Consider the following 23,673-nt stretch of genomic DNA (forward strand, 5'->3'; position numbering starts at 1 on the left):
CTCTCCAAGAATTATTAACATGTTGATCACGGTGATCTTTGAGAGCTGAATCATACAAATGTCTGTATTTACGAACCTCTGCCATACTAGTTCTAGTCCGCCCTCTTTTTCCGCGTCCGACCGTCTGCGTGGTTAGAAAATTTCCTAGGTGCGCGGTGCGGAAAGTTTGGGCCGTGCGGAGGCGCGGTGGTTAAAATGATGCAATTTTGCAGCACGGAGCCATGCGGACCTCACGGACGCGTCAAGCATAAACCAAGCTTAAGGTACCTTTAGTGGTGGTTGGGGAGGGGGAGGCAAACCCATGAACTATAGGCCTTTTCCTAGCTCTGTGTTTCTCCTACCTGTGGCTTTTCAGATTACTCCTGATTGGACAGATACGTTAACAGCTAGTGATGAAACTAGTTAAGAGGCGGTTTGACTGGGCATGGTGCACACCTGAGATTTGGGGGGGTGATACCTCTGTTCAGAGAGCCATCTTCAACATGTAACCTTTACCTTTCTGCTAAAACACTTAAAAGCATCATCACACTAACCTGTCCTCCCCTTGGTAAATCAATTGACTGGCCTCACATAGAAGTTCTGAACATGGCAGGAGTACCATCTCAAACCGGGCCTGCCTCAGCTGGGTAGAAGGCTGAGAAAGTCTCAGGGACAGTTACTGGTTAAGGGCTTAAGACCAACATCTGAACTATCCAGTCATGTTACAGTGATGTCATACCTACACGACTCAAACTGAAGACCGGGTAGCAGTCGTAGACCGGTTGGTTCGTTGGGAGTTTTTGACAATTAAAATTGCGCCCACATTTTCTATGTTAAACGCATCTCTTTTAACAACGGTAGTTTCTGCATCTATACTGCTCCGCTTCAGCCCTCTCCCCCCTCCCCCTGCCCTCTCCCCCCTCCCCCTGCGCAGCGCCCACAAACTCACTGGTGCGCCTGCATTCTCTCAGAGTTCCTGCTGCTCTAAACATTAAAAATAATTATTTCATTTTCTGTTCCTCACTTCTGATTACCTTCAGTGGTGTCTGTTTGTTGCAACCACCAGGTACAAAAACTAACTTGTTTTTATTGGAATATTTTTCTGTCCTGCCTGTTTATTATCTTCCTGCATCTCCTCTCAATCCTAAAGATAAACTGCTACCTGGGGTCATATATATTCACCTTATGAGTTACCTTTGAACTGCAGTTCTAAAAGATCTACCGCCCGCTAAAACAGCGGAGTGTGCGCCGGCCGCACTGGTGAGGTGCGTCACCGGAGGACAAAAAAGGTGATGCGCTCCGCTCCACAGCAGCGAAACGCATCAGGCACAAATAAAAGACAGGAAACATAAAAGGAAATGAGCCGACATGAATGATCGTGTGTTAAATTAGTTTTTGAGGTGGCGACACCTGATTTGATAATGTTACTGTGGCCGTGCTCAGGACGCAGATGTCTGGAGCGCGTCAACGATCAGAGCTTTGCATGCGCAAGCTGGTTAAGGTCAGGATGGGGGTGAGGGGAAGGTTAAATTGCAAGAGGGTAAAGGTCACAACTCTGTCAAATGTCCGTTTTACGGCGGGTCTCAGTACCGACGCTCTGGCACAGCGCGTTGCCTCCTGACGCGCAGGAGCTCATCACCTGCTGACAGCAGGCTGCTGTCTTTTCCGAGGACTCCATCTCGTTGGTCATTATCACGTGACAGCGACTAGTCGATGACATGCATAAAAAGTCACTACAGAGCAGTCAAGTCGACTAGTTCATACAACCCCTAGTTCATTGTCCAGTAGCATGCGGAGATCATTTGAAAGAAAAGGGTAGAACCCATCTCACGACCGAGAGCCGCGTCAATGGAGCGTTGCCAGACTAAACATTGTTTTTTAGTCTGGTTTGCCAGGCTAGGAAGTAACTCTAAGCTAGGCAGAACCACCATCTAGAACTGGGGTGGGCAACTCTGATCCACGAGAACCGCTATCCAGCATGTTTTTGTTGTTTCCCTGCAGCTTTTTATCACCTGCTGATAAAATCTGGTGTGTTACAACATGGACACAACTAAAACATGCTGGATAGCAGCCCTCGAGGACAATGAATGCCCACCCTAATCTATAAGTTAGCCCTGGACCATCAAATATAGTCTCAACCATTTAAGCTAGCTCAAAGCTCATTATAGTGTTATAAGAGCCAACCTTTGACACCCTTAAACCCTCAGGTGTGTGTAAAGGTTCTAGAGCTCTCCAAATCTGACCTTTGACCTGGTTTTTCCTCTGGAGGTTTGGAAATGTGTAGATTGTCATGATTACAGGCCCAGCTTTAAACCAAAACCTCATTCTTTTGTGTAGCTTCTACCTTCCTGCTGGTAATTTAGCTCTTAACTACCCAGCATGCAACGTGCCCGGGAATGTCAAATGGCATCATGAAACCATCTTTTCCTCTCACATTATTAATACGGATCAAGTTTAAACACACCACCATTAGCGTGACCACAAGCTCGTGAACATTAGCATTAATGCTAATGGTTAAGCATGCTGATGCGAGGGATAACACAGACTGCATTCAGTCTAAAAACCAACCGATTTATTACCAGGCACTCTTTCCACACTGCAGCTGGAGTAGTGGAGCTATGACATCACTGATCTGATTGGATGGCTGAACGGGTCAGCTAGAGTTTGAACATGCTTTCCGTGTGCCGGCGTGTAAACACAAAACCCAGCTGCAGCCACCATCACCACTGGCCTTCTAGCTGTGTGGTCGAATAAATAAAGTAAGATTTGGTCTGGTTGAAGATTTAACATCTCATCTAAACATTGAGTTATTTTACAATTTAAATCTCTGAATTAAACATCCGCTCAGGTAGTTTCTATTCGTTTCCTTGTCCTTGTAAAATAAGGAGCAGGAATGAAACCAGAACCCTGTTGGATGAGATGCTCTGACCTGTGACGGCTGCTTCAGAGCAGCGATTACGTGGTTATGTTAGGGAAACGGGACATAAAGGGTTTACGGTGACGTGTGAGGCACAAACCGGGCTCTCACTGGTTCATATGTAATAACCCAAACACAGCTGGGGAACTCCAGGGTAATAACAGAAAATGGATGAAGAATCCTCCATGACTGGATGCCTGAGTTGGTCCAGCTTACATTCTCTTGTACTAGCTTGTGTTCAGTATGAGCTTTGACTGGTTAAGCTGAAAAACACAAAAAGGTCAGCTTCGCCTTCGCTTGAAGCATCAGAGGTCCGACTCGCTGACGTAAAACGTGGCAGAACAAAGTGAAGCCAGAGTTCTCAGAGAAAACGCTCCAGCTCTCATTCAGCAGGAGTCGCTCTCATTGTTCAGGGAGCAAACAGAAAAGAGGCATCAGACCTCTAGGAGGTCCACCAGCTCAGTCTTCACAGGCCAAAACCTGCCAGACGATGAGGTGGCTGCGCTCAGATTCAGCCAAGAAAGGCTGCAGCTTCAGGGGGGCGTCCTCAGTCTCCTCTGCCTCGCCGTCCTCATCACCTACACACACAAACACACACACACACGGTGCCCTCATCAACCCACCACATTGATGATCACTCCTCGGTTCGTGCCGTTTCATGTAAACTCACCCATCCTGAAGTCGATGTAGCCTTCTCCTCCACTCATCACCAGCATGGACTGCTTTCCTTCCTGAGCTGCTGCATCGGTGGACTTGTCTCCTGCGGTTTCTCCTCCACAGGAAGCAGACGGATCAGGATGTCCTGAAAACAGACAGAGTAAACAAAGCTCAAGCTCTCCAGTGGCAAAGTTGAATGTTCCTAAATTATAACACACAGTTGAACCAGAGGCATCAGGGCTCAGTTGGATTTGGCGTTTGTGAGCACCTCCTGGCTTTTGTGGATTTTCTAACATTTCCACTGTAAGACCTTTTTGGTTGTTAACTTATGAACTTTTGAGTGTATTTATTCTGAATTTTCAACCATACAAGGAGAAGAAAACCCGATAAAGTTTAGTGTGCTCTGCAGTCACTTTCTGTGTATTTGAGGCAGCATTACTCGATGCTTTTATTTTGACAAGCCACAGCTTTCCTGGGCCTCCATTCATCAGTCGTTCATAGAAACTGTCCTATACTCCTTCCCATGAAGGAAACGGAGAAAGTTCGTACGAACGGCCAAATCCTGATTTATGCATATACTCCTTCCCATGAAGGAAACGGAGAAAGTTCGTACGAACGGCCAAATCCTGATTTATGCAACATACACTCATACACACACATTCCTCCGTAATCGACTGTTGATCAGTCCCACCTGTGCACACCCAGGTACGTTCAGTCATTTACACACAGAAGCACCCTCGACCAACCATTTGGTCACACCACGTCCTCAGCTTATGCGGGGAGTACCCACATTCTTCCTGCAGAGCTGTCTGTCAGTTTGGTTACATTGGCAACGCAAGCATGTTCAGGGTGCTGAGTGGGAGGAGCTTCCTGGGGCTTCTTGTAGCTGATAATATCGAACATGGACTGGAACTGGATTTGTGCCGTTTGTCCGTCGCTCCACAACTGGTCCTGAATCACAGCATGGCTCCAGAAGGATCTCCCTCAGGAAGCAGCATCTGCTCAGGAGTCACTCTGGGTTCTCACCAATCAGATTAGTGCGCTCATGGAGGACACGCTGACCTCCAGAGTTCACGCTCTGTCAAATCCTTTAACACGAAACCTGCTGTGCTGCAAAGTCAGAGGAGTCTTCTGTAGGTTCTAACACCAGTTATGTGATGAAGCTCTTTCTCTACATACGTAATTACTTATTGGGTTACAATCCTCTGTGGACGAGGAACACGCGTGGATGGCTGAGACCTTCAGTCCAGACAAAGAGAATCCAGATTAGGATTTTTAACCAAACAAAAATAAAAACTGTGGATACTTTAAGATCATCTGTTAGCACCTAACTGCTCACACTCAAACTCACCACAGCCAGTCACAACCAAACAGTTGGCCACAAAGTGAACGGCCTCAAACTAAATCTCTGAGATGAATTTGATGTGTTTACATCAAACAAAATGGGATTTTCTAACGGTTAAAGAGGGTGAGCTGGTGATGGAAAAGGAATAAGATGTAAGAAAACCTGGACACTCCCCAGAATTAAAGTAAAACTAGCCAGAATAAAATCATTAAATGTCAACTGTACCCATATTCTTAATACATTTGCAGTGGTCTCTAGTAGGGTTAGGATGCGCCTGTTCCAGGAACTAGAAGTGAGCCACATCAGCGTTGGGCTGAACACGACAGAAACTGGACTCTGGTTTCCTGATATTTGGGATGGGTGGAACCTTGCAGGCCCACAAGGTGAACTGTATGTTCCACACAGAAACTACTCGGCACAAAAGTGGTGGTGTTGTTGGACATTCTTCTCAGACTGTGAACCAGGAAAACAAAAGACGGAAATCTTCGGAGCAACCAGTAACTCCGCCCCCTAGTCTATAAGTGGCCAGAATCACAACCCCGACCTGACTCGGCCTGGCCAGTTACCTCAACGGAGCAGGGACTAAAAACAGGGGAGAAAGTAGAGGGAAGATACTTAACCGTGCTCTTGGAAAATGTCGCCAGAAAGAGCACTAGCCTGAGTTACTCTTAGTGCCGTTGGGAAAGTGCCATTAGTGTGGCTCGAAGAACCCTAAAACTCCCTAAATGGACAATAGGAGCCATGACCAGGCTTCTGATGTTTGTTTATTCACATCTACTTGTGGTCCACGTTGTCGTTTTTAGTCCATGCTGCTTGTTTCAGTGTGGTTGATTAGATGGTCATTTAGCACAGTGGTGTCCAACCCAGGTCCCGGAGGGCCACGATCCAGCACCTCTGTTCAGCATCTCCATGTTCTACAGAAAACCTACCGATTCACATCAGGCCAGCTGGGGCAGAGAAACAACAAAAACATGTAGAACAGCAGCCCTCCGTTACCCTAGCAGGAGTGAAACTAATCTGATAGAGTTCAGTAAGATAGACCTGTAGTCGAGACCAAACACGTTCTAAATCCCTCTCAGCTGGTTTATTCTCTACAGCTTCAGTACCTTCCAGAACGGGTCGTCCCAGCTGGCGCTGGTCACACCCACTCACCCCTTGCTCAGACTGCTATAAGCTGAGAAGCTCCAATATCCAGGAGGGGCTCATAGTAGAACCGCTGCTCTCATCCAGGTGAGAGGCGGTTCTATGCTAATTTCCTGTTTGTGATGTCACAAATGGAGACTTTTTGAAGCAGCTTTCTTAAGGCACACAATTCCTAACTCTGAAAACGAACAAAGAGGTTGAGTGTTTGTAAGCAGCGCAGAAACCACATGATTTCAACAGTTTCACACCAAGTCTCCAACCTGGAACTGCAGCGAAGAACTGGACGGCATTCCTGTGACCGTGGAAGCTGAGCTGAGCGTGGGCCATGGAGCAGTAGGGGACAAATGTCCCGGCCATCACTTTGTCCCCACTGTTGTCTCCGTATACACGAACCACGCCTCCAGGATGGTTTCCTGCTGCTTTGGTCACGTTGTTGGCTGCTAATAGGTCAGACACAATAAATGTATGTAGAATAGCTCAAAGTCACCCAGTTATGAACCAGAAGCTTCATCAAAGCACATAAATCCTGAACCGTTGAAACTTTCCATCCAATAATTATAGCCACTTTGTCTTTCCATACAAAGTTCAGATGTTTTTAGCTACCGGCGCATGGAGAGAGACCCGTTTTACTTCACAAACATGCACTCGGTTTCTTTGGACAGTCTATGTAGACATTATGGTTCTTTTAACTTTGCACACTTGGATACGTGTGGATTTTGATGCCATGGATTATGACTATTTTGGCTTTTCATACAGACCCTTTTAGCTCTATCCTTTATAACCACCTTGGGTCTCCTTACATGCTTGGGTATGAATAGTGTTGTACCCCTGTTATGAACAGATGGATGCTGATTCTGCCCCTAAATGAAACACTCACTTTCTGTCAGAGGGATGGAGATGATGACTCCATTACCGGTTCCAATCCACAAACGGTTACACGACACCATGAGAGCCGTGATCCTGACAAAGGAGAAGCCCAGTTTTCCCGTTCCTAGACACCAGCGAGACTTCCAGTTAAACCTTCAATAAGGGCTGAGAGCAATCCTGCAACCAGAGCAGCAGCAAACCCACCGAGCATCTTGCTGACATACGGCTCGATGTCGATGTCCTGGAGGTGCTGGTAAGTACGAGCGTGGAACAGCCTGAGGGTAGAGTCCAGTTTAATGGACACCCAGATGCCATCGCCGCGCCAGGCCAGCTGACGAACCTGGCTGTCCTTACGAGGGTGGGCATCAAAGGATTTCTGTGGAAGACGCATACGTGTAAAACAAACGTGCCATCAGAGATAAATCACTGAGCTGGTGAGTCTTCACCTCTATCTTCATAGCTCTGGGGTGCACCACATAAATCTTGTTCCTGTAGCCACACCACGCCTTATCGTGGACTACAGTCATGCAGCGGATGGAGTGGTTCTGCTTCCCAAGGTCCAACAGATGGTAGTTGGTCAGGTCCCACTGTCCATCTGACGAGGAACAGGCAACACAAGCTCAAATCATCACAGAAGCTTTCTAGGGCATCATGATGAGGCGATGAGCTCCCTCACCGACTCCTCTGTGGAAAACGGCCAGGGTGCTATCCGACAGACTGACCAGGACTCGTCCTTTCACGTGTCTGGGGGTGAAACGTGCTTCAGCCAACAGGCACAGAGTCAACCCTGCAGGGATCATCTGACTGACTGAACTTACACAATGCCAACCACGGGCTTCTTCAGCTTAATGGAGTGGAGACACCTCTTCCACTGGGCCACCGACGAGTGAACGTAGACACTACGACCAAAGGGGGAGCCCATCAGTACACAGAGGATTGTGGGGGATAGTCACGTGGAAATAAAAACCCCACCATCCATTCTGAGCCCCCATCCACATGGTGGGAAGAACACTGCTCATTTTCTGAGCCTCTTCCCTCATGGGGTCAGGTTCCTCCGAGCTGTGGTTGGAACTCACACCATCTTTCAGCAGATCACTCTCCCTGTTCAGAGGAGACAACAGCTCCACATTCAGACAACAAATAAGGACCTCAGAGACAACGGGGAGCTGGCCCGATTCGGCCATTTACACTGCCAGACCTGACGCTGACCTAAATATGGACTTTTCCATCTAATGAAGGTAAATATTAAGGCAAGAAAAATAATTCCACTTGCTTCTGACCGAGTGACTACTCTGACTTTCCATGAGTTGCACGAGCTCAGCAGCTGGATGCTGATGAACCCTCTCTACCTCTGAGAGTAGTTGGCTGGTGTTTCTCTGGACAGCTGAGCTCCTAGGGGGTCTGTGAAGACCTGCTCTGTGTAGACGCCCCTCAGGCTTCCACTGGGGTCCACAGATTCTGCACTGGTCTCCACGGCCTCCACGGCTTCTTCTGCTGGTCTGGATTCTGTTGACATCGGTTCGCGTTAGTAGAAGCTGATCATCAGGAACCCTGACGGCTCTTACGGATGTGCTGCTCTTTACCTGACTGGTCTGCTGTCTGGGGAACAGCTACAGCTCCCTCGGCGTTACAGCCCACCACTGTGATGCCTCCTAAAACGTCGTCTCCACCCTCTGAGCAGCTGTTGGCAGCTGACAAAATGCCATCTGCTGCTGGTCCTTCCTCGGACGTGGGAGAAAGGTCCTCTCCAGCTGGGTAATCTGTCTCTCGCGCGCCTGAATGGTAACCGGAATCTCTCAGCGTTCAGCTAAATCAGAACGAGACATTTGTATTTGTTCTCATTCACTGACCTGGAACACTAGTGATGCAGAAGACATGCGAGTTACAGACAAAGAAGCTCTCCAGGATGTTCCCAGGCTGGTTGGCATCGATGACAACCACTTTAGAGGTGGACTGAGTGCTAGTGGAAATCCAGACGAGCGACGAGAACTCATCCTGGTGCCGCAGCTCCTTCTGCTGCTCCTGCAACGCCAGCAAAGATGGGTTAGAGCTCCACGTGAATGTGCCGCTTCTTCACAGAGAGTAAAGTTGTGTACTTTGAGCTCCTGATCCAGCTTGTCGAGACTACTCTGAGAGCCAATCTTCTTTTTAGGGCTCTCTGAGCCCGCCATGTCGCTGTAAAACACACTGGCTCCAACTATCGAACCTCCATCTCTGGTTTTCCCTCCAGACAGATTCACACCAGCAGCACACCACAGCTGCAGGAGAGACACAGTTAAACAACTAGATACACCCACATCTGCTGCTCTGGGGCCGTTCTCTGGTGGATGTAGAGACCAGCCCACAGGATTTACAGGCAAGTAAACAAGCCATTTAAAAATGAACAAACATGCCATTGAGTAGCAGAGGAAAACACCTTCATTGAAGGATCTTTCTCATCCAATGGTCTGAGGAAGACAGGAACAGGTAGATTCTTCATCCTTCCCTCTGACTGACCTCCATTGGCCTAAAAGGTGAAAACACACCAGCAGCTCTGTGTTCTGGACTTCTTTCACATTCGGCGCCACTCCCAAAAACACTTTCAAAGGAATCTTCTTACTTTGTATTTTTTGGGTAAGCTCCAGCCGAAGGCCTGCACTTGGCCGTCCTCCTTCTGCACGTGAGCTTTGACCTGCTTGTACTGAGCCCGTTTCTGCTCCCGTCTCGATGCCACGCTCTCAGCTGGAGCTCTGTGGGATTAAACGGCAGGCCACTCACATAAAATTCCTTCTTTTGCTTTCGTTCATGTTTTAGGGGTCATTTTGTTTTAAATACAAGTCTATTTGTACAAGCCAAGTCCTCCTCCTCACACTCGGCGCGACTCAAGACCAAGTGAATGGAAAACGGTAACAAAGCTCTGATAACAAACTACTGTGGACGCAACAACGCTGAACAATCCTCCCAAAGAGAAGAGGAACTAGTCTTTCTCTGTCATGCCTGCCCAGACTGCCCCCCCTCCTCAGCATCTTTCCTGGGATGCACGCTAGCGGTCAGAGGCCTTAATATTAGGGATGCACCGATCAGGTTTTTTGCTGCCGATCACCGATACCGATCATGTGGATTGGCCAGAAATTTTCTACAACATTATAATGAGTGCTACAAACTACATAATCTGGGAATAAAGGAAATGCAACCTAATCTAAAATGGTCTGTATTAGGGTTGTCACGGTGTGAAAATGTAACCTCACGGTTATTGTGACCAAAATTACCACGGTTTTCGGTATTATCGCGGTATTTTTTTTAAACGTGCTACATTTTCACACAATGAAATAAACCCTGTATGTCAGGAAAATATTGTCCTCAGTTTGTGTCTAAATTTAGCCTAAAATGTGTTATTTTGTAATTATGTTGTTTATTTGTTTACATTTTTCCCCTTTAGTCTTTAAAATACCAACATTTGCCCATAACTTCTTATGTTTTGTCTGTTTGATGTCATCATTTTAAAAATATTAGACCAGATGATACTCAGTGCTCAAGTAGCCTTCTAATCAGATACTTTTTACCCTTACTTGAGTAATAAACCCTATTATCAGGAAAATGTCGTCCTCGGTTTGTGTCCTTCCAGTGAGCTTTGCAGATGTGGGAAAATGTCATCAGGCAGTAATCGTTGTTGAATTCATAATTATTCTCGGAGAGAGACCAACTCTTATCTGCCCCTGGGAGCCCCGTAATGCATAGCGTCATTTCAACATGGCGGTGTCCGCGACACGGTTTATATGCAGGTAGCGGCGCTGCGGCTGCTTTATATAGCGACTCGTTGCATTCTCCCTCAACCCAAATCCTCGGATCACGCATTTTAGCTAAAACGCTAACGTTAGCTTGCCTTGCGTTGACTGTAGAGTTGTGGGTGATGGTCACGCAGATGTGTCATGAGATTTGAAGCGTTGCTGCCTTTCACAGACACTTTTTCTGCACGTGCTGCAAACAGGATAGCCGTCTTCTATCAACTGTCCCTCGGCATTCTTCAAATATCCAAAAGATGCCCGTACTTCCCACTTTGTCTTCTGTGAGGAATAATAAATGTCCTGAGCGCTGCCGTCTCCTCCTTTGGTCATTATTTCAGCTTTAGCTTCAAGAAAGTTTTGGTTGTAAACAACAAAGTGCGCATGTGCCGCCGGCAACTTCAGATGATGATACGGTGGCTGGTAAGGGTCACCGCGCCTACACCACAGCCACGGTAATCCACCGAGATAATATAGTTTTTAATAAACAAGACTGTTATTATTGTCTACTTTTTTTTTACTGGGGTTTACCGCTACACCAGTTACCGTGACAACCCTACCTGATCGGTCTGCTTTGATCTATTTTGAAAACTTCAATCAAAACCGATAGGGGCGCTATCGGCCGATTGGGATCAAATGCCGATCCATCGGTGCATCCCTACTTAATATGTCATAATAAGTACCACACAACGTTTGCTGACATGATTTTCAGTTATTTCAGAGGTCAAATGTATCAAATTGAAGTCACATCAAGTACAAACGCAGTAAGGTAGCCTGAGGTTAGCAGGTTCTGGTAACCTGTGTTCTGCAGAACGATGCTCAGACACACTCACTCCTCATTGAGGAAGTCAAAAGCTTTGCTCTTGTCACCAGGCAGCTGCTGCAGGGTGCTGCTCTTCTTCTTGACAGACGGCTGGATCTGGGAGGTGGGTGCGTTGTACTTGACGTTCACTGGGGCCTCCCCCGCCGGCTTCTTGCCCGCTCCGCCCGACGAGCTAAACAAACGGCTGAAACTGGAGGTGTAAGGGCAGGGAAGTGGGGGAAAAGGGGAGCAGAAGAAAGCACACACAGAGACAAACGTATAGAGGGGTGGACACGAGCGGTAGCTGCAACGCATATTTACCAATTAGGGGTTCCCTTTTCATGCCAATACAGGCAGCTGCACACACCATCCTACACACCTATGCTGATCTGCATTTCCATTGGAAAGCGCCAGAGCAGGACGTTAATATGCACACGCCAGGAGGTTAGTCAACAACACAGAGCAGAAGAGGCCTGCCCAGAAACCCCAACTTCTTCATGACTATAGTAAACACATCAGGTGCTAGGCTAGGTCACCTCATCCCTACAGAATCCCCACCCCAACACACCTCCTGCACACAGACACCACAACACCAGAGGACACACAGAAACAGGCACAGATGGTAGAGTTAACTTTTGTTCTGGCCCAAACCCATTCCTTAAACTCAGCACAGGAGGGCACCAGCACACAGTGATGGACGACACCTCTACACACAAACTGGTGGAGGCATCACCAGCACCACGCCCTGGCCGGCTCTCCTCTGTTCTGAGTTTGTTAATACGGTGAGGACATTCAAAGCCGTCCAATATCTACCTACATTCTGGAGAAAACCACCGTGTAAAAAAGAAGAGAAGCAACACTTTAATCAAAGCCGAGTTGATTTTTAGGAGCTCGGGCGAAAGGAGTAGAGAAGCTTACAACTGCCAGAGGCTGGATTTCTTCTTCTCTGGAAGAGCTGGGTTCTCCTTGGAAGCTCTACAAGGAGAAGAGGAAGTGCTGTCCAAACAGGAATAATAATATTTATAGATGATCATGTCTGATGACTAAAATGACTCCACAAGCATCTTAAGAAACCTTCTCCCAGTAGAGATTTAAATGCATCTAAAGCAAGACGTGATCTTTAGGGAGGCAACCATCCAGCATGTTCTCCTGCTGGACACATACCTGATCATCTCCGTCCACCTGACAGCTTCCTGCAGCTCCATCAGCCTCTCCTTATACTGGTTCCTCTCCATAAGGACGCGGGCCATCTCCACCCTAGTGAAGCGCTTCCTCTGTGCCGTGGGCACGTCGCTCTGCAGTAAAACCAACCAAAGCAGCCACGACTCAACACAACCTGCTCATGTTCATCTGCACTCGTCTGCAGACGCAAAGCACCGTAGACTCACGTCGTCCTCGTTGTTGATCTTGATCTTCTGTTTGGTTGCCTCCAGTTCTGCTTTAACTCTGCAACAGACCAATCACACCTCGTCCAGACGAAGCAGACTACTGGTTGGTAAGCAGGACCCAGGTTATAACTCACTTCTTGAGCTCCTCCTCCAACTCTTTGTTCTTCTCCTCTAGTTTGGTTTTAACCTGCGTGACGGCATCCAGCTCCCCTCTCAAAACCTCCTTCTCACACGACAGTTCGTCCACTTGAGTGATCAGGTCATTCTTCACCACATTCAAAGCGTTTCTGTAAAGCACACACACCAATGAACGCTCTAATGTCATGTCTAGATTACAACCAGGATGGCCAGGTCGTTGCGTCAGATCAGGGTTCAGATCGAGGCGTTTCTGATCGATGGTAGGCAGCAATCAGCTCCTGATCTCCTGAAAATAACCACTTTCATTAGGAGCTGGAGACCAACAACCAACACGATTGTTGTGATGTTTCAAATCCGCGTAAGTTTAACTCTAGTCTGAATAATTTAAAGCTGCTACCGCTAATCAACAGAACGCCTTCTACCGGAAACCTGCGATTCCGGACGAAACAAGATCGCTAAACACCAGTCGCCATTTTCTAGGTCCAAACATATGTTGTTGTCCGTGACTTCAAATGGTGTTTTTGTGACTCTGGTGGTTTGTCCTAACATTGAAGTGGTAGCATCCAGCCATTTCATCTTCTCTGCTATTATTGAGCAGGAGAACCTCTCACACCAGTGATGTTCGGTTGTTAAATGCATGAGTGCGTAATGAGCGGAGGACCCAGGAAGTGCGGCGGTTCAGTGACGCCGACAACCGGATGACCCGATTGTTTTCAGTCCAAAACGCATTATTGGTGGAGGTGTTTCCACAAATGCAGGAGAATCATTTTATTCATTCTTATTCACGTTTCTTTTAACCTCCACTATATGTATATATATGTATATACATATAATATATACATACCGTATTTTCCGGACTACAAGTTGCACTTCTTTTCATAGTCTGGCTGGTCCTGCGACTTATATACCAAAATATGTAAACCGTGCTGCTGCGGGCCGGCTCCGGTCCAGGTTTCAGCTCTTCAGTCCCGCTGGGAGGGTTTCAAACACTGCCATCCTCTGCTGGAGACCGTGGCGTGCTGCTGCGCCCACGTTGTTTATTCTGTTATTGTTACCGGTTCTTGACTTGTAATGTGAAACGCTTGGTCTCAGATTTTGTAAGAAAAATAATATAATTTCCCCCCAAAATGTGACTTATATGTTTTTTTCTTCTTCATTATACTTTTTATGGCTGGTGCGACTTATACTCCGGAAAATACCGTATGTATTTATAATGTTGAAGGATTCAGTTTAAAGCTCCTACAGTAAATTTGGAAAACATTTTGGCTTAAAATATTTTGTTCGTGCCTCTTACCATTCTAACACACACACACACACACACACACACACACACACACACACGCACACACGCACACACGCACACACACACACACACACACACACACACGAAAAAAATACTGTAAGCCAAAATGTTCTAAATTTACTGAAGCAGCTTTAAAACTGAATCCTTCAACATTAACAATCGTTAGCAGGAACAACAGGAGCTGATGGTCAGTCCTCTTCCTGCGGGCTGTGTATTTAATCATCAGTCAGTAAAAACAGGTCAAAACTCCTCAGAGCTGCCTGCCGTTTTTGTTTTCAACTGAATTAATAAGAACTGCTCCAAATGTTGTTTATAAATTCTGCTTTTTGAGATCACATTTAAGAAATGCTAATCAGAGATGCACAGAGTGTTGACTGCTCTTTAAGACCGAGTTTATAAATCAGACATCACATCTAATTACAGGAATGGAAAGGCAAACTGTTATCTGTGTAAATAAACTGTCTCCCTACACTGTGATCCTTTGCCACAGGGGTGCTCAAAGCTCAGAACCAAAGCCAGTTTTGGCCCTGGGAGTCGTTTATTCTGGATCTTCAGTGCGATTTGAGAACAACATAAGGTGGTCTCCTGGAAACTAGAAAACACGTCTTCAGTAGTTATGATAAACACTAACTTGGTCTCCAGCAGATGGGTGTTCTCATGGATGAGATGTTCAACCTCCCGACCCATACCTGGAAAACATCACCCAGAATGGTAAACAAACCTCTCCTTCAGCATCTCAGGACTAGTAATAGTTTAAATGATCCGAGCTTCTACGTTTCTGTGAGGTTCCCCGAAAACAAATCTCACCTAAAAAGTTGTATTCTGAGAGACATGCAGAGAAGGATTAGAAAGGTTCATCATACTCGTTAATGACTTGTTGAAACATTTCTAGTCTTGCACCGTCACTGCACCACTAATTTATAAAAGACGCCAATAAGGACAACGAGACAATCAGGGTCAATGAAGACAACACATCAGTAGATGAGAGGAAATCACCGATACACACCAGAAAAATCCTCTGTGAAGGTTAAAGCCCGCAAGCCAAAGAAAAGATATTTCAGAAAACTCAAAATGTGGAAAAAAGGGGGAGGAGGGGACATGAGTCATGGAAGAGAGCAGGGCTTCTCACCCAGCAGGTCCGCTCCTTCATCCACGTCTCCTATCAGGTCGTTTCCTGCAGACGACAGCTCCTCAAACAGAGAGTCTGTGTTGCGGTTGAAGGCTAAATTTTCTATGCCTCCTTTAGTCGGCGTGCTGGACAGGTAGGACAAACAATCATCACAAAAACAAGTGTCTTATGTCAAGCTGTGCCCCCCACACAACAGCTTAACCCTCTGGGGTTTACGAACGCGGACCCACGTCTTTTGAACAGATCTGATTTGGGACGCCGTAGCAGCAAGACTCCGCCTCCTCGAGTTTCGGTTTCAATTCAGGTTTAAAAAGGAGATAATAAATGACACCAGTTTAAAACTGTTGTTAATAGACCCCGTAAAAGCAGAGTTATACTAAACTAAAGAAACGTTTTAGACAATCAGAGAAGTTGTGACAACTGCTAATATCAGCCGTCACAGAGCACACTAAACGGACACGGAAAACTTTAGATATTGGAGCGATCTGTGACAAAATGATTATTCGCATATAGTTGAGTTTGTTTTACGTATAAATGAGGATAATGACAACGAATGCCCAGCAGTTCAGCTGTGTTTTTAGCTGGAAGACAGGAGAGTGAGGCCTTAGCCGGGTTTTTTAAAAACGAATATCCGCCCCTCCAAAAACTTGCATCCACACCACCTCGTTTAAAAACAAAAACTCTGTCCACACGTACCCGGATAAATACGTTGTTAAGGACATGCCAGACCTGTAGGTGGCAGTACTTCCCCCGTTCTTAACCTCGTCCTTCGTCTGTGGTCTTCCGCAAGGAGCAGTAATTCCTCTTGCAAAAACAAACAAGCAAAAAGCGCTTGGACAATTGATGGATCGGGTAGTGACAGAGCACAGCTCTGAGGGCTTCCATGATGCCAGCTAGTGCAAACACAGGTCGCACACGTGATGTCAGCACTTTTTTTGTCGCGGAAAGTGACGTTGTGGACCTTAAAACTCCGGTTTTGCCTGTCCACACGCAGACACCCAAAACGGAGAAAACGCAGATCTTCACTTTGGCCGGAGTTTTTAAAAAGATCTGTTTTCATGTGAAAAACTCGGTTTTCGTGTGGATGACAGGCCAAAACGTAGAAAAATATCTACGTTTTGGCAGATCCCCGGCTACGTGTGGACAGGGCCTGAGACTCGCAGCTGGAGTCTGACGCCACAAATTATAAAAAACATTCATCATACATGTTCGTGAGTTTCACTGTGAAGAAATGTACTTTTTTCCAACTCGGACTTGATGTTTTTGAGTGACTTAAGGTCCAATATGCAATCACTTTATGTTCAAATATAAAAAAGAAGTATAAATTCATACTTTCCAGTAGTGCTGAAAAGATTGATACTACATAAGGCAGTAGTTATGTATTTTTTTTTCGGAATACAAAGGAAAAACCAAAATTAGTCAAAGATGGCAAATTGTAACCTGGACCTCAGAGGGTTAAGTCTGCTCTGAAGAATAATCAGTCAAAAACGGGTCTGTACCTCGTTCCTCTGCAGCCCTCAAAGTCCACGTTCAGCTCGGGAGTGGACTCGATGATGCCCTGCACCTCAGACTTCTCTGCATCCTCTAGTACAACAAAAATAGTTATCAGCTGTTGGTAAACGAGACTGTGCCACAGTTAGTCAAGGACGGTCAACCTTAACCAAGTTATGAGTTAAACAGACGTGAGGTCACCTTCAGGATTTAAAGCTGAAGACTCCTGGGTCTCCTGTTCCTTCTGCACCGGTTCTATGTGCTTACTGCCCTCTGCCGTGCCTCTCCCCCAGTCCAGGTTCTTGCTGAGCCCATCTGATGTTTGCTGCTCCGGTTGAAGTGTGTCCACAGACTCCATGGCAACATCAGAGGAAGATGAGACACGCCCTTGTCCAAGAGGCGACACGTTGTGAGCAGATGATGCGTTGGACTGAGAATGGCCGCTGTGTGGAGCTGTGTCAGATTTAGAGATACCACCCTGGGAGGACATGGGGGTGCTGGCTATGGACCTCCCTTCACCTGGGGACACGGGCGTTCCAGTTTTGGAGACGTTTCTCTGCTGGGCTGGTGTGCTGGACTTGGAGCTTCCTTTGTTTGCAAGAGACAGTTCATCCTGATGGTAGACAAGAGGTGAGGATCAGGAGTCAAGCCACAATTTGACTATTCTAATCTGCAAACAAAAGTTATGTGAAGGTCGTGGGTGATAAAAATCAAACAGGTAAACAATTTTCATAGCAACAATAAACATCTGCAAGCCTGGTCTTAGTGACACACCAGCCTGGCAGAACAACACAAAACATTCATAAAGGAAACATCCCATAAAGAATAGCCGTGTGATCTGCATCAAGAAGGATGGCCCTGAAAGACTGGATCTGCAGTTGTAGATCTGAAAACAGAGACCTAGCAGCTGCTGATGGACATTCATGTGGAGGTTTTCTCTAGTGACGCATGTGTAGGAGTACATGTGTGTCTTACTTCTAAGACACATTCTGTAATGATTTAAATTACGTGTTATTTAATAAAGCCATAAGACAAAAGATTCCTTAGGAAATATGAAATCCACCTTACGGCTCTGTGAGGTTATTTAAACCAGAAGATTGGAACTTTTTATTGAAGGGATTAGATAACAGCTTCGTATTCACTCAGAGACAACAGAAGAGAGAGAGTCGAGTTTAAAAGTTTAAAGATTTATTAAAAACAAATTAAACTAGACTAACTTTAACACTAAGTGTATGGTGTAACTAAGGTGGATGAGACGGAGAATGGTGTAGTGTGGAATGTTGTTCAGAACCAGCAAATCCGAAGAAACGATTAGTTCTGATGGGACGTGAAGGTGATGTCTTTGCATTAAGCTTTGGTTAGGAGATTCATAAACACATTTGACGCCATTCTGTCGGTCTACGTACCCTTATCGGAAGTCCCCGTTAGATCAGGAATGTCGAGGTCCAGCTGGACCTTGTCTGGAACCGAAGCCGGTAGGAGAAACAGCGTCAACAGTACGACAAACTAGTCTTTGGATTGTCTCCAGGTAAAAAGCGACAGGTGGTTCAGTGTCAGACGGACCCCCCTTGGGTCAGAGAGTTCAGCTTTTATTCTGAAAGGAACCGTTGCTTGGTTGGTAAAATGCAACAGATTTTATCCAGCTTGTTGGTTCTGTGCTTAAAAGGAAGTCCAGGTGGCCGGTCCGATACTTCGCTTAGAATGTGGTGAACTGACCTAAGATGGCGTGGGACTGGTTTTATTAATCTGGATGTTTTGATTTACGGTCGAATCAAAGTTGGACAGATTTATAAACACCACAGAGACTATGCCACGCTTCAGAAAGGAAGGTTCTGATTGGATCAGTAACAGCAATGTGTCGTGCGTTTACATTACGTGTAGTCAGCATGTCTAGTACACTAGATTATAGTCATTTACTTTTTAAAGCATATTAATCATAACATTGTCATTTCCCAGATCGGTCACCATTATATTATTGACTAACACTTTGTTTGATTAGCTTAATTAAAAATTGAGTTCTCTGATGTATTAAAAGCAAAGAGTCCTTTCTTCATTCTTCTCTTGCTGGAAAGAAAGGAGTTTTCAGAAGCAAACGCATGACCTTGAGGCAGTCTCATGCACTTAGTACCGTGTCAGAGGCATCTGTGGAGAGAGGTTAAATAACCTTCAGAGGAATAGCGCCTTCATCACGTTACAAATGCTTTTAGCTTAGCTCCACCAGGTGGCCCTGATAGTAGCAGATCACAGATGGAACATCTAAAACATCATCAGTGACACGTTCTTACGGTTTGTGCCATTTTGTTTCTGACTTGGCCAATGTCAAAATCTTTCCTGCAAGGTCACATCTTAAATGTGCACAGCACAGAAACTACACGTCCCAGAATGCACTGGTCCAGGCCGAGCGGTTTCCTGGTCTCAGAAAGGACCCTGAACAGTTACAGCTGCTCGTTGGGGGTTTTACTGAACCGTTTTGATGATCCGCGGTGAATGCTGAGAGGCAGACATGAAATTAATAATACGTACATCCATAAAATACTACCTTATTTTGAAATCTAATTTCCAGTAAACTCTGGCTGCACTGGCATCAAAATAAATTATTCATAATTCTGGTGAAGGAGAGCAGAAAGTGTGGGAATCCGACTGAGGCTGGACCTTGAAGTGAACCGAGTTTATGTGGGTGAAACGTGTTTTGTTCTTTTGCACTTTGGCATTTAGTGTCTTAATCTCACAACAGCATTCTCTTTTTCTGGGTGGAACGCAGGGAATTCCCTGTCCTGCTGAGGACGCAGTGTGACCAAATATGGTTAATTGAGGGCGTTCCTGTATGTAAATGACTGAGAATAGACACGAGCACCTGGGTTTGTACAGGTGAGAGACGATTGAGGAGGAACATGCGTACGAGTGGCTACCGCATGTTTCATAATCAGGTTTTTGACCGTTCCTAATAAACATTCCAACTTTCATTCATAGAAAGGAATTTAGGAATATTTCTACAAATGGTTGATGAATGAGGGCCCAGTAATTTACCTGCAAACCCCGGAGGAGATTTCCCATGCAGCCAATTCTGCACCACAGCTTATGAAACAAAAACACTGGATGCTAACGTCTGCTACCTCAGCGACATCCCCACAGAGAAATGTCTGCTGTGAACTTTCCACCTTGATGGGGGAAAAAAAAGAGCTCCTCAGACATTACAAAAAGGTTTTCTTCGTCTTTAAAGTGAGAGTCAAGGCATGGGTGAGACATATCGCACGGAGCGCTTTCCTGCGTCTGTGTGTGTGGAGGGGGATCTCTCAGGCGTGACGCAGTGCCACGCCTGAGCCTATGTAGGGGAAGCACTGAGTAGCATGCAGAGGTCGTTTGAAAAACAACAGTAGAGCCCGTCCCACGACTGAGAACCGCAAATGGAGCATTGCCAGGCAAAGAGTGATCAGGTGTTGGAATAAGATTGCTGCATTTCTATGATTTAATTATCTACTAATTGAAGCGGTTATACCCTCGGGTATCTGCCCTGGATTTGTGTCGACTGGAACCGGAAAAACACGATGCCAGAGGAAACGAAAGAGCACCAGGTCCAAACGCCTTTGCTGCCCGTGACTTCAAATGGTGTTTTTCTTTTTGGGACTCTTGTAGTTTGTCCTACAGTTGAAGTGGTAGCAGCCAGCTGTTTCCCCTTCTGATATTATTGAGCAGAGAAAATCTCACACCAGTGGTGTTCTGCTGCTAAATAAGTGTATGTGTAACGGATGGAGGACCCGGGTAAGTGCGGCGATTCGGCAAGACTGACAACCGAATGGCACGATGGTTGCTTTTGGTCCTAAACGTTGGTTTTTAGATAAATGCGAGATAACCACTTTGATAATTTGTTATAAGTATATTTATGTAAGAAAGTCACTGAGAGGCATGAAAAATATATCTTAGGCTAATTTATTTTCCTAACTTGCTACTGCAGCTTGCAAACAGCTGAAACGATGAGCGGAGAGGGGAATGTTTTAGCTGAAAGCTGGTAAGAGACAAAACTCATTGGTGAGAGCTCATTGTGTCAATAACAGCAGCAACAGGATACACCACAGCTTGTGTTGGGACACTGGAATATCCCAACCCTGCATCATCATCTCCCGTTAATCCTCATCACCATCAGTCTATAAATAGCAAAGTGTAAATGGAAAAGATTCAGCCAGGACAATAACGAAGCATCTGCATCGATCGGTCACCTTGAAAACATTTAAACATACAAACACTCAGTGAAACCAGTGTTTTGCCTTCGTTGTGGTCTCAAACTTAATTGCTGCTTCCTTTCTGTCCACCGACCCTCCCTCCCCCACCCCCACACACACTCCCAGGAGTTTTGCCTTTCACATTACATGCTGGCATCTATCGTTGCTATGGTGACAGTGAGGTAGGAGCACAACATCCCTCTGTCTAAGAAAGCTCTCCAGCTGTGGCTCTGATCATCATCACATTTGCAGCCTCAGCTTTTATTATAAACTAAAGAATGTTCTGTAGAGAGATATTCATTACCAAGTTATTCTTTACAATGAAAATGACCCCCCCCCCCCAAAAAAAAACACTGCACCAATGAAGAAGGCGGATTGAAGTGGTTAACATGCACTATGGAATAGTAATTGGGAATGTTTGGGAAATGAGTGTGTGTCGCTGCAGTGGGAAATAAGACCAACCTAAATGTAAGGAACTGTGGGAAAATGTCAGTCAGCCCACAAAGCCCCGGTCAGACCCCGTGGTGCTGTGCTACAGACCAAACTACAAATGCAAACCTTTTATTTTGCTCATTAATATTCATGATGGAGGCTTGATGTCCAACAGCAACAACATGAAAGACACAGTCTCCTCCTCCCTGGACGGGCCCCAGAATGGTGCCACTTCCCTTGTAGGCTGGGCTCCAAGCCACCGGACCTCTCTCTCACTCCCACACACACACACAGCTAAGTATTCAATCACATAGAACAACCCTTCTCATCCCAGTAAAAGTGTACTGGTTCTTCTGAGTTGGACGGTAATCAGATGTTCTCTTTGTAAATAATCGCTGGATGATGTCACCATCTGGGGTTTGTGGGAATTCACTATTTACCTTCACTTATTCTGGGAGAGAGCTTTTATCACACCTTCAGGGTTGGCTCATACCTTAAGGCTGGTGTTGGACTGTGGATGGCCGAGGTTGTTGAACCTCCACGGTTCCGATGGCTGATCAGCAGGGTCCTTGTTTAGTTCAGGGGTTACACCATCAACACCAGGAAGCTGGAATAAGCCCATGGAGATGGGACGTTCCTTCCTGGAAACAGAGAGAAACAAGGAATAAAGCTACACTGAAACCTGTAGCTGTCCACATGGACAAGACGAATGTCTTCTGTTTTATGGTCTGACAAGACAAAAATGGAGCCGTTTGTCCACAATGACAAGAAGCCTTTCTGGAGGAGTGGAGATGAGGGCTTTCACACACAGAAGCAGCTATCAAGCATGGAGGTTTCAGCATCATGATGTGGTTCTGGTGCACAAAGTGGAGGAGGAGGGCCTGAGATCATCATGGTTGAAACTTGGACCCAGTTGGGTGCACCAACAGGACAATGAACAAAACATCAGAGCTGGTTTCTGACTGGATCAAGCAGGTTGACATTAAGCTTCTGAGATGGATTTAATATTAATTTACAACAGTTAAAAGGCAGGAAACCAACCCAGTGAAACAAGTTTAACAGAAAAGAGACCATCAGCCAGAAATATACAACAAAACATCCTGATGCAAACAAAAAACATTTGGACAAGGTGAAACTTGCTAAGATGCACTGTGTGTGTGTGTGTGAGAACATTATGTGTAATTCTGACACTTGAAGAGAAAATCCAGAACAATTCAAACTTGTTTTTAAAAGCCATGAAGGTGCGTGTTACATTTCATGTTTCCATAATGAGGTTTATAGAAAATGCAGACGAAGTGATGAACAAAACCAGAAATCCCTCACAGCTTGCTGCTGTCTAGAGCGCAGAGGCAGAAAGTCCTCCTAATGTAATTAAACCAAACAAATCCTCGGTGTGGAGACAGACCTCAGAGAGGTGCCATTCTCTTGGACTTAGAGAGCAGGAGGGAAAACGAAGCTGGTCCAGTTTCATTAACTCTTTAACAGCAACACCTATCCTTCAGTAGCGGTCAACAAGAAGAAACGCCCTGCAGTCAAACACTAAACTAAACACAGCACACACCAGCATTTGTTGCACTAATCTAACCAGAGGGGGCAGAACAATAGGAGCTGGCAGAGTGATGACAAGTAGAAAAACAATGAACACACCCCCATATTGAATGGAACAGTTCAAACCAAGGCCACCAATGGGCACAGACACTGCCTGTGCCGTTTGAACCGTCTGTCTATTCAGCTTTCATCTGCCTATCTGGATCCGGGTTATGGGGGGGCAACAGCCCCAGCCGAGAGGCCCAAGCCGTCCTCTCCCTGGCAACCTCCACCAGCTCCTCCGGCAGGATCCCAAAGCGTTTCCTGGCCAACAAACCTCCCTCCTAAAACCCTCCAGCCTGTCCTGGGTCCACCCAGGGGCCTCCTGCTGGCAGGACATGCCTGAAACCCCCGTCCTGGGAGGGTTTCTCACCACATGTCCAAACCACCTCAACAGGTTGCTCTCCACGAGGAGCAGCAGCTCTACGGAGTCTCTCCTGGATGTCCCGGCTCTTCACCCTCTAAGGGCCAGCCTGGACACCTTCATGATGCTCACTTGTATTCATGGTCACCAACG

At 46.1% G+C, this 23,673-nt stretch overlaps 1 protein-coding gene across 2 annotated transcripts in view; it reads right to left on the bottom strand.

Annotated features, from left to right (window-relative positions):
* Positions 1-3,316: 3,316 nt before the first annotated feature.
* spag9b (sperm associated antigen 9b) overlaps positions 3,317-23,673 on the bottom strand; it is a 60,911-nt gene continuing 40,554 nt past the window's right edge. For both annotated transcript variants that reach the window (XM_015963745.3, XM_015963747.3), the window contains 25 exons: positions 22,063-22,210; positions 17,122-17,533; positions 16,929-17,013; positions 15,430-15,554; positions 14,932-14,989; positions 12,994-13,146; positions 12,860-12,917; positions 12,636-12,766; positions 12,390-12,446; positions 11,503-11,682; positions 9,508-9,637; positions 9,325-9,414; positions 9,005-9,166; positions 8,759-8,930; positions 8,492-8,683; positions 8,258-8,414; positions 7,881-8,009; positions 7,727-7,807; positions 7,585-7,652; positions 7,355-7,503; positions 7,113-7,284; positions 6,919-7,032; positions 6,302-6,481; positions 3,567-3,698; positions 3,317-3,474 (listed from right to left, as the gene is read on the bottom strand). In XM_015963745.3, coding sequence (XP_015819231.3) covers positions 3,356-3,474; positions 3,567-3,698; positions 6,302-6,481; positions 6,919-7,032; positions 7,113-7,284; positions 7,355-7,503; positions 7,585-7,652; positions 7,727-7,807; positions 7,881-8,009; positions 8,258-8,414; positions 8,492-8,683; positions 8,759-8,930; positions 9,005-9,166; positions 9,325-9,414; positions 9,508-9,637; positions 11,503-11,682; positions 12,390-12,446; positions 12,636-12,766; positions 12,860-12,917; positions 12,994-13,146; positions 14,932-14,989; positions 15,430-15,554; positions 16,929-17,013; positions 17,122-17,533; positions 22,063-22,210 — 3,454 coding nt within the window. In that variant the 3' untranslated portion in view covers positions 3,317-3,355. The remainder of the gene's footprint in view (positions 3,475-3,566; positions 3,699-6,301; positions 6,482-6,918; positions 7,033-7,112; positions 7,285-7,354; positions 7,504-7,584; positions 7,653-7,726; positions 7,808-7,880; positions 8,010-8,257; positions 8,415-8,491; positions 8,684-8,758; positions 8,931-9,004; positions 9,167-9,324; positions 9,415-9,507; positions 9,638-11,502; positions 11,683-12,389; positions 12,447-12,635; positions 12,767-12,859; positions 12,918-12,993; positions 13,147-14,931; positions 14,990-15,429; positions 15,555-16,928; positions 17,014-17,121; positions 17,534-22,062; positions 22,211-23,673) is intronic.

Source organism: Nothobranchius furzeri, chromosome 16, assembly GCF_043380555.1.
Source record: "Nothobranchius furzeri strain GRZ-AD chromosome 16, NfurGRZ-RIMD1, whole genome shotgun sequence".
Lineage (NCBI taxonomy): Eukaryota > Metazoa > Chordata > Actinopteri > Cyprinodontiformes > Nothobranchiidae > Nothobranchius > Nothobranchius furzeri.